The sequence below is a fragment of the Pseudophryne corroboree genome, chromosome 7 (genome assembly GCF_028390025.1).
Source record: "Pseudophryne corroboree isolate aPseCor3 chromosome 7, aPseCor3.hap2, whole genome shotgun sequence".
Taxonomy (NCBI): Eukaryota; Metazoa; Chordata; class Amphibia; order Anura; family Myobatrachidae; genus Pseudophryne; species Pseudophryne corroboree.
The window spans coordinates 177,118,020-177,143,701 of NC_086450.1; the positions used below are offsets into that span (position 1 = coordinate 177,118,020).

General features: G+C 47.1%; 1 protein-coding gene across 2 annotated transcripts in view; it reads left to right on the top strand.

Moving 5' to 3' along the window:
• STK11IP (serine/threonine kinase 11 interacting protein) overlaps window positions 1–25,682 on the top strand; it is a 210,636-nt gene that overhangs the window by 47,988 nt on the left and 136,966 nt on the right. For both annotated transcript variants that reach the window (XM_063933797.1, XM_063933796.1), the window contains exons 6-12: window positions 355–462; window positions 2,660–2,731; window positions 18,282–18,411; window positions 18,497–18,600; window positions 20,021–20,107; window positions 20,403–20,444; window positions 21,442–21,489. In XM_063933797.1, the coding sequence (XP_063789867.1) occupies window positions 355–462; window positions 2,660–2,731; window positions 18,282–18,411; window positions 18,497–18,600; window positions 20,021–20,107; window positions 20,403–20,444; window positions 21,442–21,489 (591 nt within the window). The remainder of the gene's footprint in view (window positions 1–354; window positions 463–2,659; window positions 2,732–18,281; window positions 18,412–18,496; window positions 18,601–20,020; window positions 20,108–20,402; window positions 20,445–21,441; window positions 21,490–25,682) is intronic.

Genomic DNA, 25,682 nt, shown 5'->3' on the forward strand with positions numbered 1-25,682 from the left:
TCAAATTCTTAAAGTGCCCATGGCTCCTAGTGGACCAGTCTATACCCCATGGTACTAATGTGGACCCCAGTATCCTCTATGGACTACGAGAAAAGGATTTACTGGTAGGTAATTAAAATCCTATTTTATTTTCTATTTGTCCTCCTTATAAACCACTAAACCCCACCTTCAACCCCCCCCCCCCCCCCAAATAAATAAATAACAAACACAGACTAAGGGCAGAATAGAGAGATGTGTGATTTCTGTTTTTTGTAATCCATTTGTGTTTCTAGGTACATGCTATAATCTGTTTCTGGAGGTTTAGGCATGTAAGATATTGACAAAACAAATGTTTGAGTCTGTGCTTCTCCTTAGGAAGTGATCTCTCTGTGTGGGGGGGATCTGAGCTCCGCTCTCCCCTGGTTGGAGTTGCACACCCTGAATTTCAGCTACAACACAATCCACAGTTTGGACCAGTCGTTGGTGAGCATCGGCTGTGGGTGGGGAGATGGCCACTTTTGTACTGAAATCACCCATACTCTGCTCATGTGTGGTGTCTGCTTTTTATAGGATCTGGCTGTCATTGGGTAAAACAGTGTTGTTAGGTCCGTTCCTCATAGATCATGGGCTATCTGCTGTAAATAAGAATAGACATCTTACACATACCCCTTGATAAATGGCTGGCTGAACCTTTATTTAATTATTAACAGTTACTTATATAGCACCAGCATATTCCATTGCGCTTTATAGTTGGGAACAAACCACTAATAACACGAGACTGGACAAATCAAAGAGAAGTAAGAGTGGCAATCTCTAGGGAGACACAGATGTGTACCCATACACCTATCCTTTTTGCGCCATATGGTGCGACTTAAATGCTCTGCCACGGGGAGCGATTGTGTACTTGAGTATTTTTTCTCAGAATTCTGTATCACTAATTCGCTTATGGTGTACTCGGCTGATTATATATAACAGTGTCATGCATCGTTATGCTTAATCTGTACTTTATCCAAATTCTTTTGCAACAATAAATATTAATCCCAAGCACAGCACTTAGTACACTATAAGCGAACTAAGGGGGTGATACAGATCTGATCGCTGATGTGCGTTTTCGCACAGCGGGCGATCAGGTACTATATGCGTATGCACTGCAAAGTGCACGCGCGTCGGACAACAACAAAGTGCATCGCCGGCCAGCGACAGGATGGTGCGAAAATTCTAATGGCACGGGGCGTTCACAAGGTGTTTGACAGGAGGAAGCTGTTTGTGGGTGGTAACTGACCATTTACAGGGAGTGTTTGGAAAAACGCAGGCGTGCCCAAGCATTTTCAGGGAGGGTGTGTGACGTCAGCTCCGGCCCCGATCAGCCTGATTTTATCGCACTGTAGGAGTAACTCCTGGCCTGCGTAGAGACTGCACAAAGTGAATGTTAGCAGCTCGGCGTACACATACTCCCCCTGGTGGCGGTGACTATGTGATTGCAGGACAGCAAAATTAGCAGCCCAGCGATCAGGTCTGAATGACCCCCTAAGCTGTAAAAATCAGGAAAAAGAATGTAATCTGGGTAAAAACGCAAATGACAGATGCACTATACCGTCCTATATGGTAGGACCTGTCTTTTACCTTTATCTAGACTACATACTTTTTCCGAATTTTGCGTTTTAGTTTGCGAGTAGTGTAGTAAGAATTGTACGCTACGCGACAATCGTTAATCTGCATCTAATTTTGCAATGTGCATGCGTCAGTGAACATTACCTGGTTGCACACTGCAAATGTTTAATATCACAAAGTGATTGACAGACGGGGATCATTTGGGAGAGGTAACGGGGAGTGCTGGAAAAAATGCAGGTGTGTCGCAGCCATTTTCAGGGGGTATCTTGTCCTTTGTCTGCAGTCCTGTACACAGAACGGCCTCTGGCGCCATACTTCCCGCAGCCTTGTTGCGTGGTCATATGGCTACTGAGAACTTTCTTCATCAAGTGTTTTAGTATATTTTCGCTCATTAACTGCGTACAAATTTACAGCTGCGAATGCATAAGAATATCTCTGAAAACGGTCTGGACACCGCACCCAGTAAATGCCGCGGCGTCGCTCCTCAACGCCTGCGGCTGTCAATCGCTATGCGATTGCATGGTGGCGGGATGCGATCGCATGGTGGCGGTCGCGCACTATTGCCAGTGCGCGACACAGACCAGATGGCAGACACTGCTGCGTCCATCTCTGAATCCCCCCTAAGGCTCCAAGTCATTGAGGTTAGATGTACTGTATGGGGACACGTATGTTGGCATTTGATACAGGAGGATAAGTGCTACATCTTGCAAATGGTTCAGCCAGATTTCAAATGTACTTTGTGGGCTGTATGATCCAGTCACACAGCAATGTTGGCCTGGGGTCAGTGGGCTGTGTACTGCAGAAAGAGAACGTACACACAGCAATGTTGGCCTGGGGTCAGTGGGCTGTGTACTGCAGAAAGAGAACGTACATACAGCAGTGTTGGCTTGGGGTTAGTGGGCTGTGTACAGCAGAAAGAGAACGTATGTAAAGTTATGTGTGGACAGCATAGAGGGACCTTTGCAATCCTGGGTTTTGATTCTTATTCTATTTGTGTGTAATTTGCCCTATTTATAAGTGTGTAGCACTGTGGAATACGTTGACACTTGACAGATAATGTGTATTTCAGGAATTATTGAACAGTCTGAGGATCTTGGATTTAAGTCATAATCGTATCAGAGAGTGTGGCTCATATTTACAGGTATGACTTTTCAGTGCTTTTCTTGACTAACAATCTTATATACCAGTGGTTCCTAAACGGTGTGCCATGACACCCTGATGTGCCTCGGGACACTTGCAGGGGTGGCTTGGATTGGTGGGCCACAGACCCGGTGCTACTTGCTCAGCAGAGTCTGCAAAAGCAGAGAGGCTCTAGGCTCTTCCTACTCTGCTACTTTGCTGCCGCTGCGCCTGTCGCACTGTATGATGGGCAGCAGCGATGGCAACGGAGGGGGGTGTTTAGATTACTGTGCTGCCAAGACTGACTGTCATGCTGAGTCTCTTCTCCTCTGACCCCTGGAACACTGAGAATCTCCAAGCATGGCCCCTGTCTGTGTGTATTAAGTTAAGCCTGCCTCCTCTGTCTTCACAGTAACTGCTTCTGTCTCTGTAGCTCCTACCTATCTCTGTCACCTCTCTATGCAGCTTCTGTCTCTCTCTTACTGCTATATGTTGCATTGTATCTCTATAGTCTGTGCCCAGTATCTGCCCCCCCTCTCTGCCCAGCATCTCCCCCCCCCTCTCTGCCCAGCATCTGCTCTTCCTCTTTGCCCAGCATCTGCCTCCACTCCTCTCTCTAACAAGCATATGGCTGCCCCCCCACCCTCTCTTTAAGGGGCACTACTGTGGGCTTTATGTATAAGGGTCACAAATTTGTGGTGTTCCGTGAATAAGGGGCAACAATTTACACACATACAACCAGAGAAATTCTTATCTGCCATGCTATACTCTTTGCACACCCTATATGCCACGTCATATAGGGAAATGATTTATAAAATATTTTATAGGGGTTACCTATCACCTTCCAGAGCAAACGTTATAAGCATCCCTGAATCCTCTAGCTGCCCCAAATGTTACTCCTCTCTTGCGACTTTAATTAATTGTTTCTGGGGTTGCCACTCGATTACGCGTTTTTGGAGACAGGTACAACAATTTGTGTGTTCCAAAATATTATTGGACTGTACTCCCGAATGGGCAATTTTGGGTATTCTTGTTCTGAGTAGTAGAGTGTCTTCTCACTCACAGAAACGTCTTACTATTATCTCTGTGGTAGCCCGCAAATGTATCTTGTAACAATGGTTGTCCTCCTCTCCCCCTAATATTGCTATGTTTAAAGTCAAAATGTTCTTTATTTTTAAGATGGATTGGTTGGAAAACTCACTACACAAAGGAAAACATACTAGAAAATTCTTCAACGTATGGGAGAACTATATTGAGTCTCTCCCATCAGAAACTGATTTACAGGTCAAAAAATGTTTCCAGGGTCTCCTCTAATAGAATTTCTCTATTGGCCATCACACCACTGGGTCCATCGCCAGCCCCCTCTCCACCCTCCTCTTTCATCTCATTTTATTACTTTCCTCCTCTGTCCTCATTCTGGTGTTCCTCTCCCTGGGGGTAATTCCAAGTTGATCGCAGCAGGAATTTTGTTAGCAGTTGGGCAAAACCATGTGCACTGCAGGGGAGGCAGATTTAACATGTGCAGAGAGAGTTAGATTTGGGTGGGGTGTGTTCAATCTGCAGTCTAATTTGCAGTGTAAAAATAAAGCAGCCAGTATTTACCCTGCACAGAAATAAAATAACCCACCCAAATCTAACTCTCTCTGCACATGTTATATCTGCCTCCCCTGCAGTGCACATGGTTTTGCCCAACTGCTAACAAAATTCCTGCTGCGATCAACTTGGAATTACCCCCCTTATCTCTTAAACATACATACAAGTTACTTTAAACATAAGCTTCTTAAAACGTAAAAATCAAATGTAATATGGTATTCTTTACTATTACATAAACTTCTCAGTTTCTACAAAAAAGAACATTTGAGGAAACTGGTATTGCTGTTTTTGTGTCTATGTTGTCCCCAAACGGTACACACAGGACTTCTGGAAAATTTCAAGATTCCCTACAGTACCCTTGGTCCCTTTTTCTAGCTGGATGGACATTCATAGTATAATTATGTAAAATTCTCTGTGGTTCTTGACATAGTGTAATTCTTAAATGTACCGACATAATGATATTTCCTGTACTTGTATTGTTTATATGTCAATGCATTTTCCCAATAAAAAAAGATTTAAAAAAAAATATATATATATATATATATATTTTTTTTTCCAAAATGTATTAATAAGAAACATTTGGCCTAGGGGTGTCGTGAAAAAAATTCTGATACTCCAGGGCTCCGTGATTCAAAACATTTACGAACCACTATTATATACTATAAAGAGGTGTATTTATAGATATGTCCTCATACATCTTTGCTGCAGTCACGCCAAATAGACCCTCTTGGTACACCAGAATCTTCTAACATCTTCTTTTTTCAGATAATACGTATTAGTCACAACGCAATGCGGCTAGGACGCACAAGGAGACTGTGCTGGGAGACTTGTATATTGTGTGTGACTGAGTCTCTGAATCTGTATACCAAGTAGAGATGTGCGAATGGCACTTTTTGTATTTTGGTTCTAATTCCACTTTCGTGTTTTGGCTTGGTTTTGCCAAAACCACCCTTTCGTGTTCTGGATCTAGATGATGTTTGGAAGAAAACATAAAAACAGCTAAAATCACAGAATTTGGGGGTAATTTTGCTCCTACGGTATTATTAACCCCAATAACATTAATTTCCATTCATTTCCAGTCTATTCTGAACACCTCACAATATTGTTTTTAGGCCTAAAAGTTGCACCAAGGTGGCTGTATGACCAAGCTAAGCGACACAAGTGTGCGGCACAAACACCTGGCCCATATAGGAGTGGCACTGGAGTTGCAGACAAGATGGCACTATTCAAAAACTAGTCCCCAAACAGTACATAATGCAAAGAAGAAAAAGAGGTGCACAGAGGCTGCTGTATGACTAAGCCAAGCGACACAAGTGTGCGGCAGAAACACCTGGCCCATCTAGGAGTGGCACTACAGTGTCAGACAGGATGGCACTTTTCAAAAACTAGGCCCCAAACAGCACCTCATGCAAAGATGTAGAAGAGGTGCAGTGAGGTAGCTGTATGACTAAGCCAAGCGACAAACAATTCCCACTGGAATTATACGTCCAAATCACTGGAATTATACGTCACTGGAATGAAATGGCAAAATCTCGGTATCGCCTGCCTAGTGAAGTGGAATCTAGAAGAGATTTGGTACCGGGGACTCAATACCTCCATCAATTGTCTAAATCCCACTGCACTAATGGCGGATACCGGACGCACGTCTAACACCAACATAAGTGTCAAAGCCTCAGTAATGAGGGCTTCCATCGTCATGTGAAGCTGAACCACTAGTCTTGAACATAGGCCAGGGCCTCAGCCGTTACTTGCCACTCCATGTCGTAAATGGCATATTGGCAAGTTTACGTTTCTCCTCGGACCATTTAAATTTCTTTTTTTGGGTCTTTTTACTGAACTTTGGATTTTGCATGCCCTCTACTATTACATTGGGCATCGACCTTGGCAGACGACGTTTATGGCAGTTCATCGTCTATGTCATGGCTAGTGGCAGCGGCTTCAGCACTAGGAGGAAGTGGTTCTTGATCTTTTCCTATTTTCTCTGACGTCCTAAGTGGATGCTGGGGACTCCGTCAGGACCATGGGGAATAGCGGCTCCGCAGGAGACAGGGCACAAAATTAAAAGTTTGACCACTAGGTGGTGTGCACTGGCTCCTCCCCCTATGACCCTCCTTCAAGCCTCAGTTAGGTTTTTGTGCCCGGCCGAGAAGGGTGCAATCTAGGTGGCTCTCCTAAAGAGCTGCTTAGAATAAAAGTTTGTTAGGTTTTTTATTTTCAGTGAGTCCTGCTGGCAACAGGCTCACTGCAACGCGGGACTAAGGGGAGAAGAAGCGAACTCACCTGCGTGCAGGATGGATTGGCTTCTTAGGCTACTGGACACTAGCTCCAGAGGGACGATCACAGGTACAGCCTGGATGGGTCACCGGAGCCGCGCCGCCGCCCCCCTTACAGATGCTGAAGAGAGAAGAGGTCCAGAAATCGGCGGCTGAAGACGTCCCAGTCTTCTTAAGGTAGCGCACAGCACTGCAGCTGTGCGCCATTGCTCTCAGCACACTTCACACCGCGGTCACTGAGGGTGCAGGGCGCTGGGGGGGGGCGCCCTGGGCAGCAATGTAATTACCTTTACTGGATAAAAATACATCACATATAGCCCCTGGGCTATATGGATGTATTTAACCCCTGCCAGTATTACAGAAAAAAACGGGAGAAGAGCCCGCCGTGAAGGGGGCGGGGCCTATCTCCTCAGCACACAGCGCCATTTTTCCCACACAGATCCGCTGGTGGGAAGGCTCCCAGGCTCTCCCCTGCACTGCACTACAGAAACAGGGTTAAAACAGAGAGGGGGGGCATATTTTGGCGATATTAATATATATTAAGCTGCTATAAGGGAAAACACTTACTATAAGGTTGTCCCTGTATAATTATAGCGCCTTGGTGTGTGCTGGCAAACTCTCCCTCTGTCTCCCCAAAGGGCTAGTGGGGTCCTGTCCTCTATCAGAGCATTCCCTGTGTGTGTGCTGTGTGTCGGTACGTGTGTGTCGACAGGTATGAGGACGATGTTAGTGGAGGCGGAGCAATTGCCTGTAATGGGATGTCACCCCCTAGGGAGTCGACACCGGAATGGATGGCTTTATTTATGGAATTACGTGATAGTGTCAACACGCTACAAGGTCGGTTGACGATATGAGACGGCCGGCAAACCAATTAGTACCTGTCCAGGCGTCTCAAACACCGTCAGGGGCTTTAAAACGCCCATTACCTCAGTCGGTCGACATAGACACAGACACGGACACTGACTCCAGTGTCGACGGTGAAGAAACAAACGTATTTTCCAGTAGGGCCACACGTTACATAATCACGGCAATGAAGGAGGCGTTACATATTTCTGATACTACAAGTACCACAAAAATGGGTATTATGTGGGGTGTGAAAAAAAAACTACCTGTAGTTTTTCCTGAATCAGATAAATTGGTTGAAGTGTGTGATGAAGCGTGGGTTACCCCCGATAGGAAGTTGCTAATTTCAAAGAAGTTATTGGCATTATACCCTTTCCCGCCAGAGGTTAGGGCGCGCTGGGAAACACCCCCTAGGGTAGATAAGGCGCTCACACGCTTATCAAAACAAGTGGCGTTACCGTCTCCTGATACGGCCGCCCTCAAAGATCCAGCTGATAGGAGGCTGGAAAATACTCTAAAAAGTATATACACACATACTGATGTTATACTGCGACCAGCAATCGCCCCAGCATGGATGTGCAGTGCTGGGGGGGTTTGGTCGGAATCTCTGACTGGAAATATTGATACCCTGAATAGCGACAATATTTTATTGACTATAGAGCATTTAAAGGATGCATTTTCTTTATATGCGAGATGCACAGAGGGATATTGGCACTCTGGCATCAAGGGTAAGTGCGCTGTCCATTTCTGCCAGAAGAAGTTTATGGACGCGACAGTGGTCAGGTGATGCGGATTCCAAGCGGCATATGGAAGTTTGCCGTATAAAGGGGAGGAATTATTTGGGGTCGGTCTATCGGACTTGGTGGCCACGGCAACAGCCGGAAAATCCACCTTTTTTACCTCAGGTCACCTCCCACCTCCTACCTCAGGTCACCGTCTTTTCAGCCTCAGTCCTTTCGTTCTCATAAGAACAAGCGGGCAAAAGGCCATTCATATCTGCCCGAGGCAAAGGAAAGGGTAAGAGACTGCAGCAAGCAGCTCCTTCCCAGGAGCAGAAGCCTTCCCCCGCTTCTGAAAAGTCCTCAGCATGTCGCTGGGGCCCTACAAGCGGACTCAGGTCCGGTGGGGGGGTCGTCTCAAGAATTTCAGCGCGCAGTGGGCTCACTCGCAAGTCGACCCCTGGATCCTGCAGGTAGTATCACAGGGGTACAGATTGGAATTCGAGACGTCTCTTCCTCGCAGATTCCTGAAGTCTGCTTTACCAACATCTCCCTCCGACAGGGAGACGGTGTTGGAAGCTATTCACAAGCTGTATTCCCAGCAAGTAATAGTCAAGGTACCCCTACTACAACAAGGAAAGGGGTATTATTCCACGCTGTTTGTGGTACCGAAGCCGGACGGCTCGGTGAGACCTATTCTAAGTCTGAAATCTTTTGAACACTTACATACAAAGGTTCAAGTTCAAGATGAAATCACTCAGAGCAGTGATAGCGAATCTGGAAGAAGGGGACTTTATGGTGTCCTGGGACATCAAGGATGCTTACCTCCATGTCCCAATTTGCCCTTCACACCAAGGGTACCTCAGGTTCATGGTACAAAACTGTCACTATCAGTTTCAGACGTTGCCGTTTGGATTGTCCACGGCACCCCGGGTCTTTACCAAGGTAAAGGCTGAAATGATGATTCTACTTCAAAGAAAAGGCGTATTAATTATCCCTTACTTGAACGTTCTCCTGATAAGGGCAAGATCCAGAGAACAGTTAGAGGTCGCAGTAGCACTATACCAAGTAGTGCTACAACAGCACGGGTGGATTCTAAATATTCCAAAATCCCAGCTGATCCCGACAACACGTCTGCTGTTCCTAGGGATGATTCTGGACACAGTTCAGAAAAAGGTTTTTCTCCCGGAGGAGAAAGCCAGGGAGTTATCCGAGCTAGTCAGGAACCTCCTAAAACCAAGAAAAGTGTCAGTGCATCAATGCACAAGAGTCCTGGGTAAATGATGGCTTCTTACGAAGCGATTCCATTCGGCAGATTCCACGCAAGAACCTTTCAGTGGGATCTGCTGGACAAATGGTCCGGATCGCATCTTCAGATGCATCAGCGGATAGCCCCGTCTCCAAGGACAAGGGGGTCTCTTCTGTGGTGGTTGCAGAGTGCTCACCTTTTTGGAGGGCCGCAGATTCGGCATTCAGGACTGGGTCCTGGTGACCACGAATGCCAGCCTGAGAGGCTGGGGAGCAGTCACACAGGGAAGAAATTTCCAGGGAGTGTGGTCAAGCCTGGAGACTTCACTTCACATAAATATACTGGAGCTAAGGGCAATTTACAATGCTCTAAGCCTGGCAAGACCTCTGCTTCAGGGTCAGCCGGTGTTGATCCAGTAGGACAACACCACGGCAGTCGCCCACGTAAACAGACAGGGCGACACAAGAAGCAGGAGGGCAATGGCAGAAGCTGCAAGGATTTTTCACTGGGCAGAAAATCATGTGATAGCACTGTCAGCAGTGTTCATTCCGGGAGTGGACAACTGGGAAGCAGACTTCCTCAGCAGACACGATCACCACCCGGGAGAGTGGGGACTTCACCCAGAAGTCTTCCACATGATTGTGAACCGTTGGGAAAAACCAAAGGTGGACATGATGGCGTCCCGCCTCAACAAAAAACTGGACAGGTATTGCGCCGGGTCAAGAGACCCTCAGGCAATAGCTGGGGACGCATTGGTAACACCATGGGTGTACCAGTCAATGTATGTGTTCCCCCCTCTGCCTCTCATACCCAAGGTACTGAGAATTATAAGGCGAAGGGGAGTAAGAACGATACTCGTGGCTCCGGATTGGCCAAGAAGGACTTGGTACCCGGAACTTCAAGAGATGCGCACGGAGGATCCGTGCACTCTACCTCTAGACTTACCGCGGCTGCGTTTGACGGCATGGCGGTTGAACGCCGGATCCTGAAGGAAAGGGCTCCGACGGAGGAATTTCAACTGGGTCGATTCCTACATTTCCTGCAAACAGGATTGTCTATGGGCCTCAAATTGGGGTCCATTAAGGTTCAAATTTCGGCCCTGTCGATTTTCTTCCAGAAAGAATTGGCTTCAGTTCCTGAAGTCCAAGCTTTTGTCAAAGGAGTACTACATATACAGCCCGGTTGTGCCTCCAGTGGCACCGTGGGATCTCAATGTAGTTTTGGGATTTCTCAAATCCCATTGGTTTGAGCCACTCAAATCGGTGGATTTGAAATATCTTACATGGAAAGTGACCATGCTACTGGCCCTGGCTTCGGCCAGGAGAGTGTAAGAATTGGCGGCTTTATCGTACAAAAGCCCATATCTGATTTTCCATTGGGACAGGGCAGAACTGCGGACGCGTCCTCAGTTTCTCCCTAAGGTGGTATCAGCGTTTCACCTGAACCAACCTATTGTGGTGCCTGCGGCTTCTAGCGACTTGGAGGACTCCAAGTTGTTCGACGTTGTCAGAGCCTTAAAAATATATATATATGTTTAAAGGACGGCTGGAGTCAGAAAGGCTGACTCGCTGTTTATACTGTATGCACCCAACAAGCTGGGTGTTCCTGCGTCTAAGCAGACGATTGCTCGTTGGATTTGTAGCACAATTCAACTTGCGCATTCTGTGGCAGGCCTGCCACAGCCAAAATCTGTAAATGCCCACTCCACAAGGAAGGTGGGCTCACCTTGGGCGGCTGCCCGAGGGGTCTCGGCATTACAACGCTGCCGAGCAGCTAAGTGGTCAGGGGAGAACACGTTTGTAAAATTCTACAAATTTGATACCCTGGCTAAGGAGGACCTGGAGTTCTCTCATTCGGTGCTGCAGAGTCATCCGCACTCTCCCGCCCGTTTGGGAGCTTTGGTATAATCCCCATGGTCCTGACGGAGTCCCCAGCATCCACTTAGGACGTCAGAGAAAATAAGAATTTACTTACCGATAATTCTATTTCTCGTAGTCCGTAGTGGATGCTGGGCGCCCATCCCAAGTGCGGATTGTCTGCAATACTTGTACATAGTTATTGTTACAAAAATCGGGTTATTATTGTTGGAAGCCATCTTTTCAGAGGCTCCTCTGTTATCATGCTGTTAACTGGGTTCAGATCACAAGTTGTACGGCGTGATTGGTGTGGCTGGTATGAGTCTTACCCGGGATTCAAAATCCTTCCTTATTGTGTACGCTCGTCCGGGCACAGTATCCTAACTGAGGCTTGGAGGAGGGTCATAGGGGGAGGAGCCAGTGCACACCACCTAGTGGTCAAACTTTTAATTTTGTGCCCTGTCTCCTGCGGAGCCGCTATTCCCCATGGTCCTGACGGAGTTCCCAGCATCCACTACGGACTACGAGAAATAGAATTATCGGTAAGTAAATTCTTATTTTATCCTCCAAATTTTTGTTCTCCATTATTTTTTTTGAGTTATATAACACAACATGCGGCACAGGAATGGCTGATGGCCAGGACACTACCACTGGTCTGTTGCAGCACAACACAGCAACACTGTAAGGGACGTTGTTGTTGTTCTTGTTGTTGTAATAATAATCTGACAGCAGTGGACATATAGCAGCAGCGTATACCACTGTGACTGCCTGGTCACTGGAATGACTGATGGCCAGGACACTACCACTGGTCTGATGAAGCACAACACAGCAGCAATGGACATATGGCAGCAAGAGGACACAAACACTGTGACTGGACAAATACAGCACAAGACACTACCACAGAGGACACGGAGGATGGAGACACGTCCTCTCTCTACACTCTCCAATGCCGGAGCGAAAATGTCGGGGACGCGCGGCTCCTTTTCTCTATCGTCCTAGTGGATGCTGGGGTTCCTGAAAGGACCATGGGGAATAGCGGCTCCGCAGGAGACAGGGCACAAAAAGTAAAGCTTTACGATCAGGTGGTGTGTACTGGCTCCTCCCCCTATGACCCTCCTCCAAGCCTCAGTTAGATTTTTGTGCCCGGCCGAGAAGGGTGCAATCTAGGTGGCTCTCCTAAAGAGCTGCTTAGAAAAGTTTAGCTTAGGTTTTTTATTTTACAGTGAGTCCTGCTGGCAACTGGATCACTGCAACGAGGGACTTAGGGGAGAAGAAGTGAACTCACCTGCGTGCAGGATGGATTGGCTTCTTGGCTACTGGACATCAGCTCCAGAGGGACGATCACAGGTACAGCCTGGATGGTCACCGGAGCCTTGCCGCCGGCTCCCTTGCAGATGCTGAAGTAAGAAGAGGTCCAGAATCGGCGGCAGAAGACTCCTCAGTCTTCTAAAGGTAGCGCACAGCACTGCAGCTGTGCGCCATTTTCCTCTCAGCACACTTCACACGGCAGTCACTGAGGGTGCAGGGCGCTGGGAGGGGGGCGCCCTGGGAGGCAAATGAAAACCTATTTTGGCTAAAAATACCTCACATATAGCCTCCGGAGGCTATATGGAGATATTTAACCCCTGCCAGAATCCGTTAAGAGCGGGAGACGAGGCCGCCGAAAAAGGGGCGGGGCCTATCTCCTCAGCACACAGCGCCATTTTCCCTCACAGAAAGGATGGAGGGAAGGCTCCCAGGCTCTCCCCTGCACTGCACTACAGAAACAGGGTTAAAACAGAGAGGGGGGGCACTAATTTGGCGTTAGAAATATATAATAAAGATGCTATAAGGGAAAACACTTATATAAGGTTGTCCCTATATAATTATAGCGTTTTTGGTGTGTGCTGGCAAACTCTCCCTCTGTCTCTCCAAAGGGCTAGTGGGTCCTGTCCTCTATCAGAGCATTCCCTGTGTGTGTGCTGTGTGTCGGTACGTGTGTGTCGACATGTATGAGGACGATGTTGGTGAGGAGGCGGAGCAATTGCCTGTAATGGTGATGTCACTCTCTAGGGAGTCGACACCGGAATGGATGGCTTATTTAGGGAATTACGTGATAATGTCAATACGCTGCAAGGTCGGTTGACGACATGAGACGGCCGACAAACAATTAGTACCGGTCCAGACGTCTCAAAAACACCGTCAGGGGTTTTAAAACGCCCGTTTACTTTAGTCGGTCGACACAGACACAGACAGGGACACTGAATCCAGTGTCGACGGTGAATAAACAAACGTATTCCTTATTAGGGCCACACGTTAAAGGCAATGAAGGAGGTGTTACATATTTCTGATACTACAAGTACCACAAAAGAGGGTATTATGTGGGATGTGAAAAAACTACCGTAGTTTTTCCTGAATCAGATAAATTAAATAAAGTGTGTGATGATGCGTGGGTTCCCCCCGATAGAAAATTAGGGGCGGTATACCCTTTCCCGCCAGAAGTTAGGGCGCGTTGGGAAACACCCCTTAGGGTGGCTAAGGCGCTCACACGCTTATCAAAACAAGTGGCGGTACCGTCTATAGATAGGGCCGTCCTCAAGGACCAGCTGACAGGAGGCTGGAAAATATCATAAAAAGTATATACACACATACTGGTGTTATACTGCGACCAGCGATCGCCTCAGCCTGGATGTGCAGAGCTGGGGTGGCTTGGTCGGATTCCCTGACTAAAAATATTGATACCCTTGACAGGGACAGTATTTTATTGACTATAGAGCATTTAAAGGATGCATTTCTATATATGCGAGATGCACAGAGGGATATTTGCACTCTGGCATCAAGGGTAAATGCGATGTCCATATCTGCCAGAAGATGTTATGGACACGACAGTGGTCAGGTGATGCAGATTCCAAACGGCACAAAGGTGTATTGCCGTATAAAGGAAGAGGAGTTATTTGGGGTCGGTCCATCGGACCTGGTGGCCACGGCAACTGCTGGAAAATCCACCGTTTTTACCCTAAGTCACATCTCTGCAGAAAAAGACACCGTCTTTTCAGCCTCAGTCCTTTCGTCCCTATAAGATCATATCTGCCCAGGGAAAGAGGAAAGGGAAGAAGACTGCAGCAGGCAGCCCATTCCCAGGAACAGAAGCGTTCCACCGCTTCTGACAAGTTCTCAGCATGGCGCTGAGACCGTACAGGACCCCTGGATCCTACAAGTAGTATCCCAGGGGTACAGATTGGAATGTCGAGACGTTTCCCCTTCGCAGGCTCCTGAAGTCTGCTTTACCAAGGTCTCCCTCCGACAAGGAGGCAGTATGGGAAAAAAATTCACAAGCTGTATTCCCAGCAGGTGATAATTAAATTACCTCTCCTACTACAAGAAAAGGGGTATTATTCCACACTATATTGTGGTACTGAAGCCAGAAGGCTAGGTGAGACTTATTCTAAAAAATTTTTGAACACTTACAAAGGTTCAAATCAAGATGGAGTCACTCAGAGCAGTGATAACGAACCAGGAAGAAGGGGACTATATAGTGTCCCGGGACATCAGGGATGCTTACCTCTATGTCCCAAATTTGCCCTTCTCACTAAGGGTACCTCAGGTTCGTGGTGCAGAACTGTCACTATCGGTTTCAGACGCTGCCGTTTGGACTGTCCACGGCACCCCGGGTCTTTACCAAGGTAATGGCCGAAATGATGATTCTTCTTCGAAGAAAAGGCGTCTTAATTATCCCTTACTTGGACGATCTCCTGATAAGGGCATAGTCCAGGGAACAGTTGGAGGTCGGAGTAGCACTATCTCGGATACTGCTACAACAGCACGGGTGGATTCTAAATATTCCAAAATCGCAGCTGATCCCGACGACACGTCTGCTGTGCCTAGGGATGATTCTGGACACAGTCCAGAAAAAGGTGTTTCTCCCGGAAGAGAAAGCCAGGGAGTTATCCGAGCTAGTCAGGAACCTCCTAAAAACAGTGCATCATTGCACAAGGGTCCTGGTAAAAATGGTGGCTTCCTACGAAGCAATTCCATTCGGCAGATTTCACGCAAGAACTTTTCAGTGGGATCTGCTGGACAAATGGTCCGGATCGCATCTTCAGATGCATCAGCGGATAACCCTATATCCAAGGACAAGGGTGTCTCTCCTGTGGTGGTTATAGAGTGCTCATCTTCTAGAGGGCCGCAGATTCGGCATTCAGGATTGGATGCTGGTGACCACGGAGCCCAGCCTGAGAGGCTGGGGAGCAGTCACACAAGGAAAAAATTTCCAGGGAGTGTGATCAAGTCTGGAGACTTTTCTCCACATAAATATACTGGAGCTAAGGGTAAATTTATAATGCTCTAAGCTTAGCAAGACCTCTGCTTCAAGGTCAGCCGGTATTGATCCAGTGGGAAAAACATCACGGCAGTCGCCCACGTAAACAGACAGGGCGACACAAGAAGCAGGAGGGCAATGGCAAAAACTGCAAGGACTTTTCGCTGGGCGGAAAATCATGTGATAGCACTGTCAGCAGTGTTTCATCCCGGGAATGGAAACTGGGAAGCAGACTTCCTCAGCAGGCACGACCTCCACCCGGGAGAGTGGAAACTTCATCGGGAAGTTTTTTCCACATGATTGTAAACCGTTGGGAAATACCAAAGGTGGACATGATGGCGTCCCGTCTGAACAAAAAACGGGACAGGTATTGCGCCAGGTCAAGAGACCCTCAGGCAATAGCTGTGGACGTTCTGGTAACACCGTGGGTGTACCAGTCGGTGTATGTGTTCCCTCCTCTGCTTCTCATACCTAAGGTGCTGAGAATTATAAGACGTAGAGGAGTAAGAACTATACTCATGGCTCCGGATTGGCCAAGAAGGACTTGGTACCCGGAACTTCAAGAGATGCTTACAGAGGTCTTATGGCCTCTGCTGCTAAGAAGGGATTTGCTTCAGCAAGTACCATGTCTGTTCCAAGACTTACCGCAGCTGCGTTTGTCGGCATGGCGGTGGAACGCCGGATCCTAAGGGAAAAAGGCATTCCGGAAGAGGTCATTCCTACCCTGGTCAAAGCCAGAAAGGAGGTGACCGCACAACATTATCACCACATGTGGCGAAAATATGTTGCGTGGTGTGAGGCCAGGATGGCCCCACAAAGAAATTTCAACTCGGTCGTTTCCTGCATTTCCTGCAAACAGGAGTGTCTATGGGCCGCAAATTGGGGTCCATTAAGGTTCAAATTTCGGCCCTGTCGATTTTCTTCCAGAAAGAATTGGCTTCAGTTCCTGAAGTCCAGAAGTTTGTCAAGGGAGTATTGCATATACAACCCCCTTTTGTGCCTCCAGTGGCACTGTGGGATCTCAACGTAGTTCTGGGATTCCTCAAATCACATTGGTTTAAAACCAGTCAAATCTGTGGATTTGAAGCATCTCACATGAAAAGTGACCATGCTCTTGGCCCTGGCCTGGACCAGGCGAGTGTCAAATTGGTGGTTTTTTCTCAAAAAAGCCCATATCTGTTTGTCCATTCGGACAGGGCAGAGCTGCGGACTCGTCCCCAGTTCTCTCCCTAAGGTGGTGTCAGTGTTTCACCTGAACCAGCTTATTGTGGTGCCTTGCACCTACTAGGGACTTGGAGGACTCCAAGTTGCTAGATGTTGTCAGGGCCCTGAAAATATGTTCCAGGACGGCTGGAGTCAGGAAAACTGACTTGCTGTTATCCTGTATGCACCCAACAAACTGGGTGCTCTTGCTTCTAAGCAGACTATTGCTAGTTGGATGTGTAATACAATTCAGCTTGCACATTCTGTGGCAGGCCTGCCACAGCCAAAATATGTAAATGCCCATTCCACAAGGAAGGTGGGCTCATCTTGGGCGGCTGCCCGAGGGGTCTCGGCTTTACAACTTTGCCGAGCGGTTATTTAGTCAGGGGCAAACACGTTTGTAAAATCCTACAAATTTGATACCCTGGCTAAGGAGGACCTGGAGTTCTCTCATTCGGTGCTGCAGAGTCATCCGCACTCTCCCGCCCGTTTGGGAGCTTTGGTATTATCCCCATGGTCCTTTCAGGAACCCCAGCATCCACTAGGACGATAGAGAAAATAAGAATTTACTTACCGATAATTCTATTTCTCGGAGTCCGTAGTGGATGCTGGGCGCCCATCCCAAGTGCGGATTGTCTGCAATACTTGTACATAGTTACAAAAATCGGGTTATTATTGTTGTGAGCCATCTTTTCAGAGGCTCCGCTGTTATCATACTGTTAACTGGGTTCAGATCACAGGTTGTACAGTGTGATTGGTGTGGCTGGTATGAGTCTTACCCGGGATTCAAAATCCTTCCTTATTGTGTACGCTCGTCCGGGCACAGTACCTAACTGAGGCTTGGAGGAGGGTCATAGGGGGAGGAGCCAGTACACACCACCTGATCGTAAAGCTTTACTTTTTGTGCCCTGTCTCCTGCGGAGCCGCTATTCCCCATGGTCCTTTCAGGAACCCCAGCATCCACTACGGACTCCGAGAAATAGAATTATCGGTAAGTAAATTCTTATTATATGGAATCCAAATCCCGTGAGAATCCGACAGCGGAATTATGACGTTTTGCCTTGTTCTGGTTTCTAAGTCAGGCGGGAAGACCCGAGCCTGGCTCGGAACCGGACTCGAATGGTGAAGTTTTGAGAACCGAACCCGCTCATCTCTAATACAAAGTGCTACAATGTAGCAGCCACATCGTTTTTCCAATACAAGTTCTGTTGTGCTCTGTATACAAACTCAGTCACACACAATATACAAGTGTCGTATATATCATTAATTAATCAGCACAGTCTCCAGTGCTTAGTCGCATTGTGTTGCCACTAAAATGCATTTTCGGCAACAAGAAAAAACAAAACACCTGATGTTAGCAGAGTTGCACAGTACCTGGCGTCTCACTCACTCCAGGCATCTCGTGCTGCACAACTTATTAAGGGTTAGCGGTATGAGGATGCACCTGTAGCCTTTGGGAATTAGTGTAGACTCGGGCAGGACTGTTGTAACAAATCAAGCTCACGGCATATCTCAGTAATGTGTGTTGTTTCATTCTAGGTACTTTCTGAGCTTCAGTATCTGAATCTGGGGTATAATCTTTTAGTGTCTGTACCGGAGCTTGGTTTACAATCCTGTGCAAAACTCCACACCCTCATTCTGAGACACAACCAAGTGTCCAGCACCAGCGGTCAGTCTTTCTTTGTACGTATGTAGAGTATGTATCTGCTGTTAAATGCATGAGCCTGTCTCTGATTTCTGGTTTCCCCCCATAGGACTAGAGCCACTCTCAAACCTCCAACACTTGGACTTGTCTTACAACCTTCTTCTTGAGCACTCACAGCTTACAGGTTTGGCTAAGCTGCACAAACTAAGAAAGGTAATGTAGATATAGTGACACAGAAATAACTCTGTCCTACTGGCAGTGCATTTATATGCCTCTATGCATATTCATTTTTACATAGAGTCTGCAGAGAATGTTGTCACTCACTAGACACAATGAGCTGGAGCAGTTTACAATCATCCCATCCCTCTGTTTCGCTGCTATGAGCTGTGACCTTTTGAAAATCAGTAATAAAAAAATTAAATTAGACCTGTGTTAAAGAGATTGCCCACTATTGGACACATTGAATTCCCCCTTCTTATGACTTTTCCACTCCTGCATAAAAGCAGGGAGAGGGCTCTTGTTGCTTATTTGGGGTGTGGTATGCTTTGTTGACATACATCCTGTTGACATTCCAGCAGTGAGTATTACTGTCCCGTAGAGTAACCCTAACCCTCCCCCTAGTGTCCAAGCTGAACCTTGCCTCAAGTAGCGTAACCCTAATCCTCCCCCTAGTGCCTAACCTTAACCTCACCTTCTGCAGCCTTACCTTTGCCTAGTGCCTAATCCTCCCCTTTTGCCTTACCTGAACATCCACTCCCGTAGCCTAACCCTAACCCTCCCCTTAGTGCCCAACTCGAAACTCGTCTCCTGTAGCCTAACCCTCCCCCTAGTGCCTAACCTGAACATCCCCTCCCGTAGCCTAACCCTAACCCTCCCCTTAGTGCCCAACTCGAAACTCGTCTCCTGTAGCCTAACCCTCCCCCTGGTGCCTAACCTAAACATCCCCTCCCGTAGCCTAACCCTATCCCTCCCCTTAGTGCCAAACTCGAAATTCGTCTCCTGTAGCCTGACCCTCCCCCTAGTTTCAAATGGTCAACTGTAATTTGCTCCCATCCATTACCAGATTTTCATTCCAATAAGCCAGATTGGAAGATAAATCTTTAGGTGTATGGGCACCTTTACTCTCCACTGACAGTCCGGGGAGAATGCCAGTATTTCACTTGTTGACGTTGTGAACATGTCAGCATTCTGCACATGCCAATATGTTCAATGTCGAGATCATAGCATTGTGATGTTGACATTGTATATATTGAGTTTTTGACTTCCCCTCACTTATTGGTCATTTACACTCACCCATAATGATGACAATCTGCCCTCTCTTCAGTAAATGCCTATGGAGCTTTATTAAGAGTACTAGATGTATGGGAGATGCAGTGTATTCCAGTTACCTGACTAGAGGAATAGAGCCAGTAAATGATCTGCTCTGCATTGGTAGAAGACAGTGTAGCTGAGTGGCACATTTCTAAGCCTCGTGGATGGGACCAGACCCACAAAACAGTCACCATCACACATTTGTAGTTAGCACCAGCCTAATTCGTTGTAGGACACAACTGCTACAACTATTTTTTTGATGTGTGAGAGAACACAATACCAAGTGTCTTGTGTGTTTTGATCATGGTGTGTTTATTTCTAGTTGTTCCTTGAGGGAAATCCCCTATATTTCCAAAAAGAGTATCGCGCGCTAACAGCCCAACATTTGTCCTCTAAAACCTCAAACAAGGTGAGTAACTAGTCTTGGCTGATAGGGTAGATAAATGTAAAGTGTGGGCCTGATTCTCTGCTGAGACTGCTTTAGCCTCTCTTTATAGAATGTGTTTGGGTCTTTATGCTAATGCTCAATCAGAACTGCGCCTCTAAATACACACAGTGTAACGCATGTACCGTAGGTGTTTTTTAATGCACGTGCAGTAACAAAAATGTTGCTGAAATCTGTGAACATCGGCATTGTGGGCAACTCAGAATGATGTCCTATGTGCCAGTCTTTGGTTCTCATAAACTTTGTTTGGTATTCTCAGGTTTTACTGGATGGGAAGCTGTTGTCGGGATTTGAGACAGCGGTAAGAGAAAAGCTCCATATTTAGTAAATTAAAGCTAAGTCTAAAATCCTGAAATATAGTTGTCTTACTCCTGCTGTACGGAGTCACGGTGCGTTAAGCCTACACGTAGGAGGCAGGGCAATGAAAAAATGGACTCTCTAGGCTTTTGCTCATATTTCTATTTTATTTGGATTAATTTTAACCTTTAACCTCTGATGATAGCATAGTCTCAGTGGGCCTAGTCCATATAGGTATAGTCTGAGGTCTGCAGGAGATTTGAGGTTTGTACGAGTACCTCTGACATTTCCATCCCCAGACCTTGTACCACAACAACCATAGGCCCAGCAGGTCATGTTTTGAAGATTTCTGTCTGTGGAAGCAGCAACATAGATTATCTTACCTGTACATGTTTAAACAAATCCGCAAATGATGGCATGTTGGTGGTACTTGAGAACCCTTGCTATATACCATTCACAGGTACATAGACTGTAAGCTGTCAGGAGATGGGCTCTCTTCCCGTGTGTGCTTTTCCTTCCCTCACTAATCCCATCATCACCTCCACACTGCCTACAATGGCACCCAACCCTTGTGTTCTGCTGCCCTGCTGATAATTTGGGTACTGTGACCGCTGATGCAGCAATGTTCATACCATGTACATGTCCTGCAGTGTTCTGTACTGTAAGTCACTTTTTTCTTGTTTTGTTCATACTGTTTATGCTTATTTCTTTTGTAAGGTGTTGCAGACCCCTTGTGGAGCCATCTAAATAAAGGCTAATAATAATTACCGATGTCCGAGATGTGGGACTTCTAATCATATACACATCACGTATAATTTCCATTAAGCCTCTTTCAAACAGATTCTGCTTTACGTGTATAGTATAATAGATAACCACATACAGTATGCTTGAGAGACGGCACAAACATTGGGGGATTTGTTTAAGATAAGCTCATAATACAAACAGATTTCATCATAGACTTTATCAAAATTATCACTCTCAATCTTTTGCCTGTTTTATAGAAGTGGGAGAGAAAAAGGGAGGGGACAGGAACAGTCCGCACCTTCACAGTAAGTATAACTCCCCAACCCCCTTCTTTTTGTTTTCTTACTTTTTTTTTTAAATAGGTGCAAACAGAGGCAGATTTAGACCTCATGGGACCCTAAGCAAAGCACCAATTTGGGGCCCCCCTTCCTCAACCAATCCATAGCACTACAGTATATCCTGTCATCACCGCCCCTGGTTGTGGCTGCTGTGTTTGTGCCTCCTTCCTTCGCACACCCCTGAAGCGGCAGCAGAAGCGCAGGTCCTACCTACACTCCTGCCTCCTGCAATGGGGGCAGATTCTGGAGCCTCCTCTCGGCAGCGTGGGGACTAATTCTGCTCGTCTCCAGCCTCCGCCACCAGCAGCTCTCCCAGCAGCTGGCGGCGGAGGCCGGAGACCAGCAGAATCGTCCCTAAACAGCGGCGCCAGCACTGACCGACCTATACTTTTCTTTTAGTGGGAGCTGTCAGTGGACATCCCCCCGCTGTGATAGGTTTGTGTTGCAGTTCAGAGATAGAAGAAAGCCAAAGGGGGCCAACAACAAAGGGGAGAGAGAGAGACAATGGACAGGTGCAAGAAGCGAGATGGGAGCTGGTGGTAGACGTTTAAGAAGAGAGAGAGAGTGGCACAGGGCAGGATGTAATAAAGTACTAACCTTGGGACCTGGATTTCCGATGCAGAGGGTAATGCATGTGCAGAGGGCCTACCGGGGCCAAAACACAGGCGTTCCGGCTTCACAAAGGACAGCTCAAATGTTAGTACACATGCGATTAGAATCATTGCGATGTTTGGCAAAATATAGTCCGCAGCATTAGTATATCGCACCCAGAGAGAGGGGGCAGAGAAAGGAGAGAGGCACACAGTGGAAGGCAGAAAGAGAGAGAAGAGATATGAGAGAGAGGGGGGCACAGAGAGGAGAGAGAGGGGGGCATAGAGAGCAGAGAAAGGAGACACAGAGAGGGGGAGGGCAGAGAGAGAAATTAGAAAGAAAGGCACAGCGAGGAGACCAAGGGAGAGACACAGAAAGGAGAGAAAGAGAGAGAGGCAAAGAGAGAAGGGACAGAGATAAGAGAGGCGGGGGGCTGGAAGGATGAGATAACATAGGATGCACTAAAGAGAAAATGCTGCTAAAAACACGAAAACGGGCGTTTTTAGACTTCAGCTGCATTTCCCATATGTACCAAGCTCTGGAATGTGATGCACTCTGGGGCTTGGATGCGGTGTGTAAAGCCAGTCTTTGCTGGCATTACCATATAGAAGCTTATGTGCTTCTTGTCACATTTTTCCGAAAGAGATCCAATCGGATCCCTTCCAACACCCCCTACGGCCACCGTGTCCTCTGCGCATGCACAGAAGGACTACCAGGTCCTAAACCCGGAAATCCTTCTACGCAAAGGGCAGCACACATTGGGAGTTCTGTCCTTTGCGAATTGCATCACATTTATAAGTACATACCCAAATGTTATGTAAGCGACGTGTGGCAGGATGTACCGCATCACGGATGCGATGCTTAGTACATCCCGCCAATAGAGAGCGAGGCACATAGAGAGAGAGAGAGAGCAGAGAGGACTTTAGCTGGTGTTTTTAGGCGCAAAAAGCTTGATAATTTATGGGTGCCCAAAAGCAATTGAATTGCTTTATTGAGCGCCCTTTAATTAGCACTACATAAAAAAACAATTTCCCCAGTGACAGATACAATTTCGATATAAATAACACAGCAATACATAGGGATGCAGTTGATATGCCGGCGGTCAGGATACAGACGACGGAATTCCGACCGCTGACAATGCCACCAGCCGGAATGCGAGATAACAGAGCCTATACCCACTTGTGGGTGCCCATAGAGTGGGAATAGAACCTGTAGCGAGCATAGCGAGCCCACTGCTTCGTGAGTGCGCTCGTGTGTTGTGCCCCCGGCCGGCATTCTGGCAGCCAGGATCTTGAGGTTGATATGATGACTTCTGGGATCCCGATCGCCGGCATATCAGCCCCAACCCCAGTACATAGACTGATATACTATATATGACAGGGAGAATACATTACAGTATAATACGGGTGGACAATGGGGAGGGAGGTGGGGTGGGGCAGTGCTATGGGGGGGGACAATGGGCTGGATAGGAAGGTGGCCAGTGAAATGATGATGGTAGGGGTACACTACGCTAAATGAGGGGGGCACTGTGATTGGACTGGCTGGGGGTTCTAGCAGGGAAGCAGTTAGACGGGGCAATCGGCAGGTTGGAGAGGTAAGGGGGGAAAACTAAGCTGTATGGGAAGGAGGTGTAGTGAGGTGGGGGTGGGAGGGGGATCACTGATGTGCATGAGGAGGGGACACTGACTATATTGCTGGGAGCTTTCTAGTTTCAGGAGTAGTGAGAGGAGTGCAGTGGGCTGGTTGGGGAGGGAAAGGAGGAGACACTGGGCCAGCAGGGTGGGAGACACTGGGATGGAGGGGGGCTGGGGCAGTAATGGTGGGGGACACTGGGCAGGGAGCACTGACCACGGGTTGCTGCTCCTGTCAATACCCGGCCCTGCATACTGGCTGCAGCACTGCACTATTACACAGAAGCCCCTCCGCAGCGGCTGCTGCTGCTGGGATCTGGCATGCTGATGTTTGTGAGGTGGCTGCCAGGGTTCACTGCCTCACGCTGGCGGTGTGGTACGGCCCGGTGGCAGGAGAATAGAGACAGTGTAGTGCCCAGCCCCGGCGTCAGGAAGCCACCATCAATGATACTGAGCTGTGCGGACAGGAGCGGAGCTTCCCGGGTTCTCTCCAGCTCTGAGTCTCTGACTGTGTAGTGAGGGAACATGTGATGGGGCCGGGGCTGGGGCCGGCTCCCGGATTTTAAATTTTTTTTTTTTAAAAACACCTTCTAGTGACGTTTATCTCAAATCACCACCTGTCTGCTGGGCCCCTTGGAACTCGCCAGGCCCTAAGCGACTGCCTATCACTTAGTGGAAAATCCGCCACTGGGTGCTAAGCAACAGGCACAGATGTGTAAGTTTCAGAAACGTGAGAACTGAAGGTTTTTGTCATTTATTTACGTATTTTCTGTATTTCATGTTTACTGAGTGAAATATACTCTTATTTTTGTTTCCGTCTGGATTTCAGCAGTCATCAAAGATAATATTTATCTCTACTGTGTCCACTGAAGTACATGCCTTGCACAATGTTTTATCACATGTGACAATACACTGTGTTTGAACAATACCTGCTGCTTGCTTGCATCATTCTTCTCTTCCTCCATCAAACTTACCTTCAATCATTCTTGCCAGGAACAGAACATTGGGGGTAATTCCAAGTTGATCGCAGCAGGAAATTTTTTAGCAGTTGGGCAAAACCATGTGCACTGCAGGGGGGGCAGATATAACATGTGCAGAGAGAGTTAGATTTGGGTGGGTTATTTTGTTTCTGTGCAGGGTAAATACTGGCTGCTTTATTTTTACACTGCAATTTAGATTGCAGATTGAACTCACCACACCCAAATCTGTCTCTCTCTGCACATGTTATATCTGTCTCCCCTGCAGTGCACATGGTTTTGCCCAACTGCTAAAAAATTTCCTGCTGCGATCAACTTGGAATTACCCCCATTGAGCACCTCAACTCCCGCTTGACGTTAATTGTCACAGACAGAATTGCCCTGTAACACTTTGCTTTCTTCTCTTCTATATGAAAAAAAGAAACTCAATACATAATTAAACAGAAAATTAAACTACATAATGTTTTTGGAAGAAATGACAAAAACGTATGTTTATGTAGAAAAAAAGAAAAAGTTAACCATGATTTCTAAGGAATCATGCCTTTTGTACTTTATAATATATGGAAATTAGACGTAGACATAGTACTCATCCTGAGACTCTGCTCTAGCTCCTTAGAGTCATTAAACATCATTTCAGAAAGTAGGAGATTCCTTAGTATCTGCATGCATATATGTTTGCGTGTGGATATATTTATAGATAGATAAGAAATTAATAATTTTAAGTGCCAGTTTTTTCAATGTATCGTTTATTATTGAACAGTAACAAAAAGTCTGGAAATTATCCAATTAGAATACATTGCATTACTACGGGACACGTCCTAAATCAGTTTGTCAAATGGCTGAAATGTACCTACAGTGTGCAGTCATCTGATCACCTACCCAGATAAACCGGTGGCACTCGTTATACCTGCTGTCGGGATCCCGGCGCTCAGCATACCAATGCCGGGATCTCGTCAGCCGG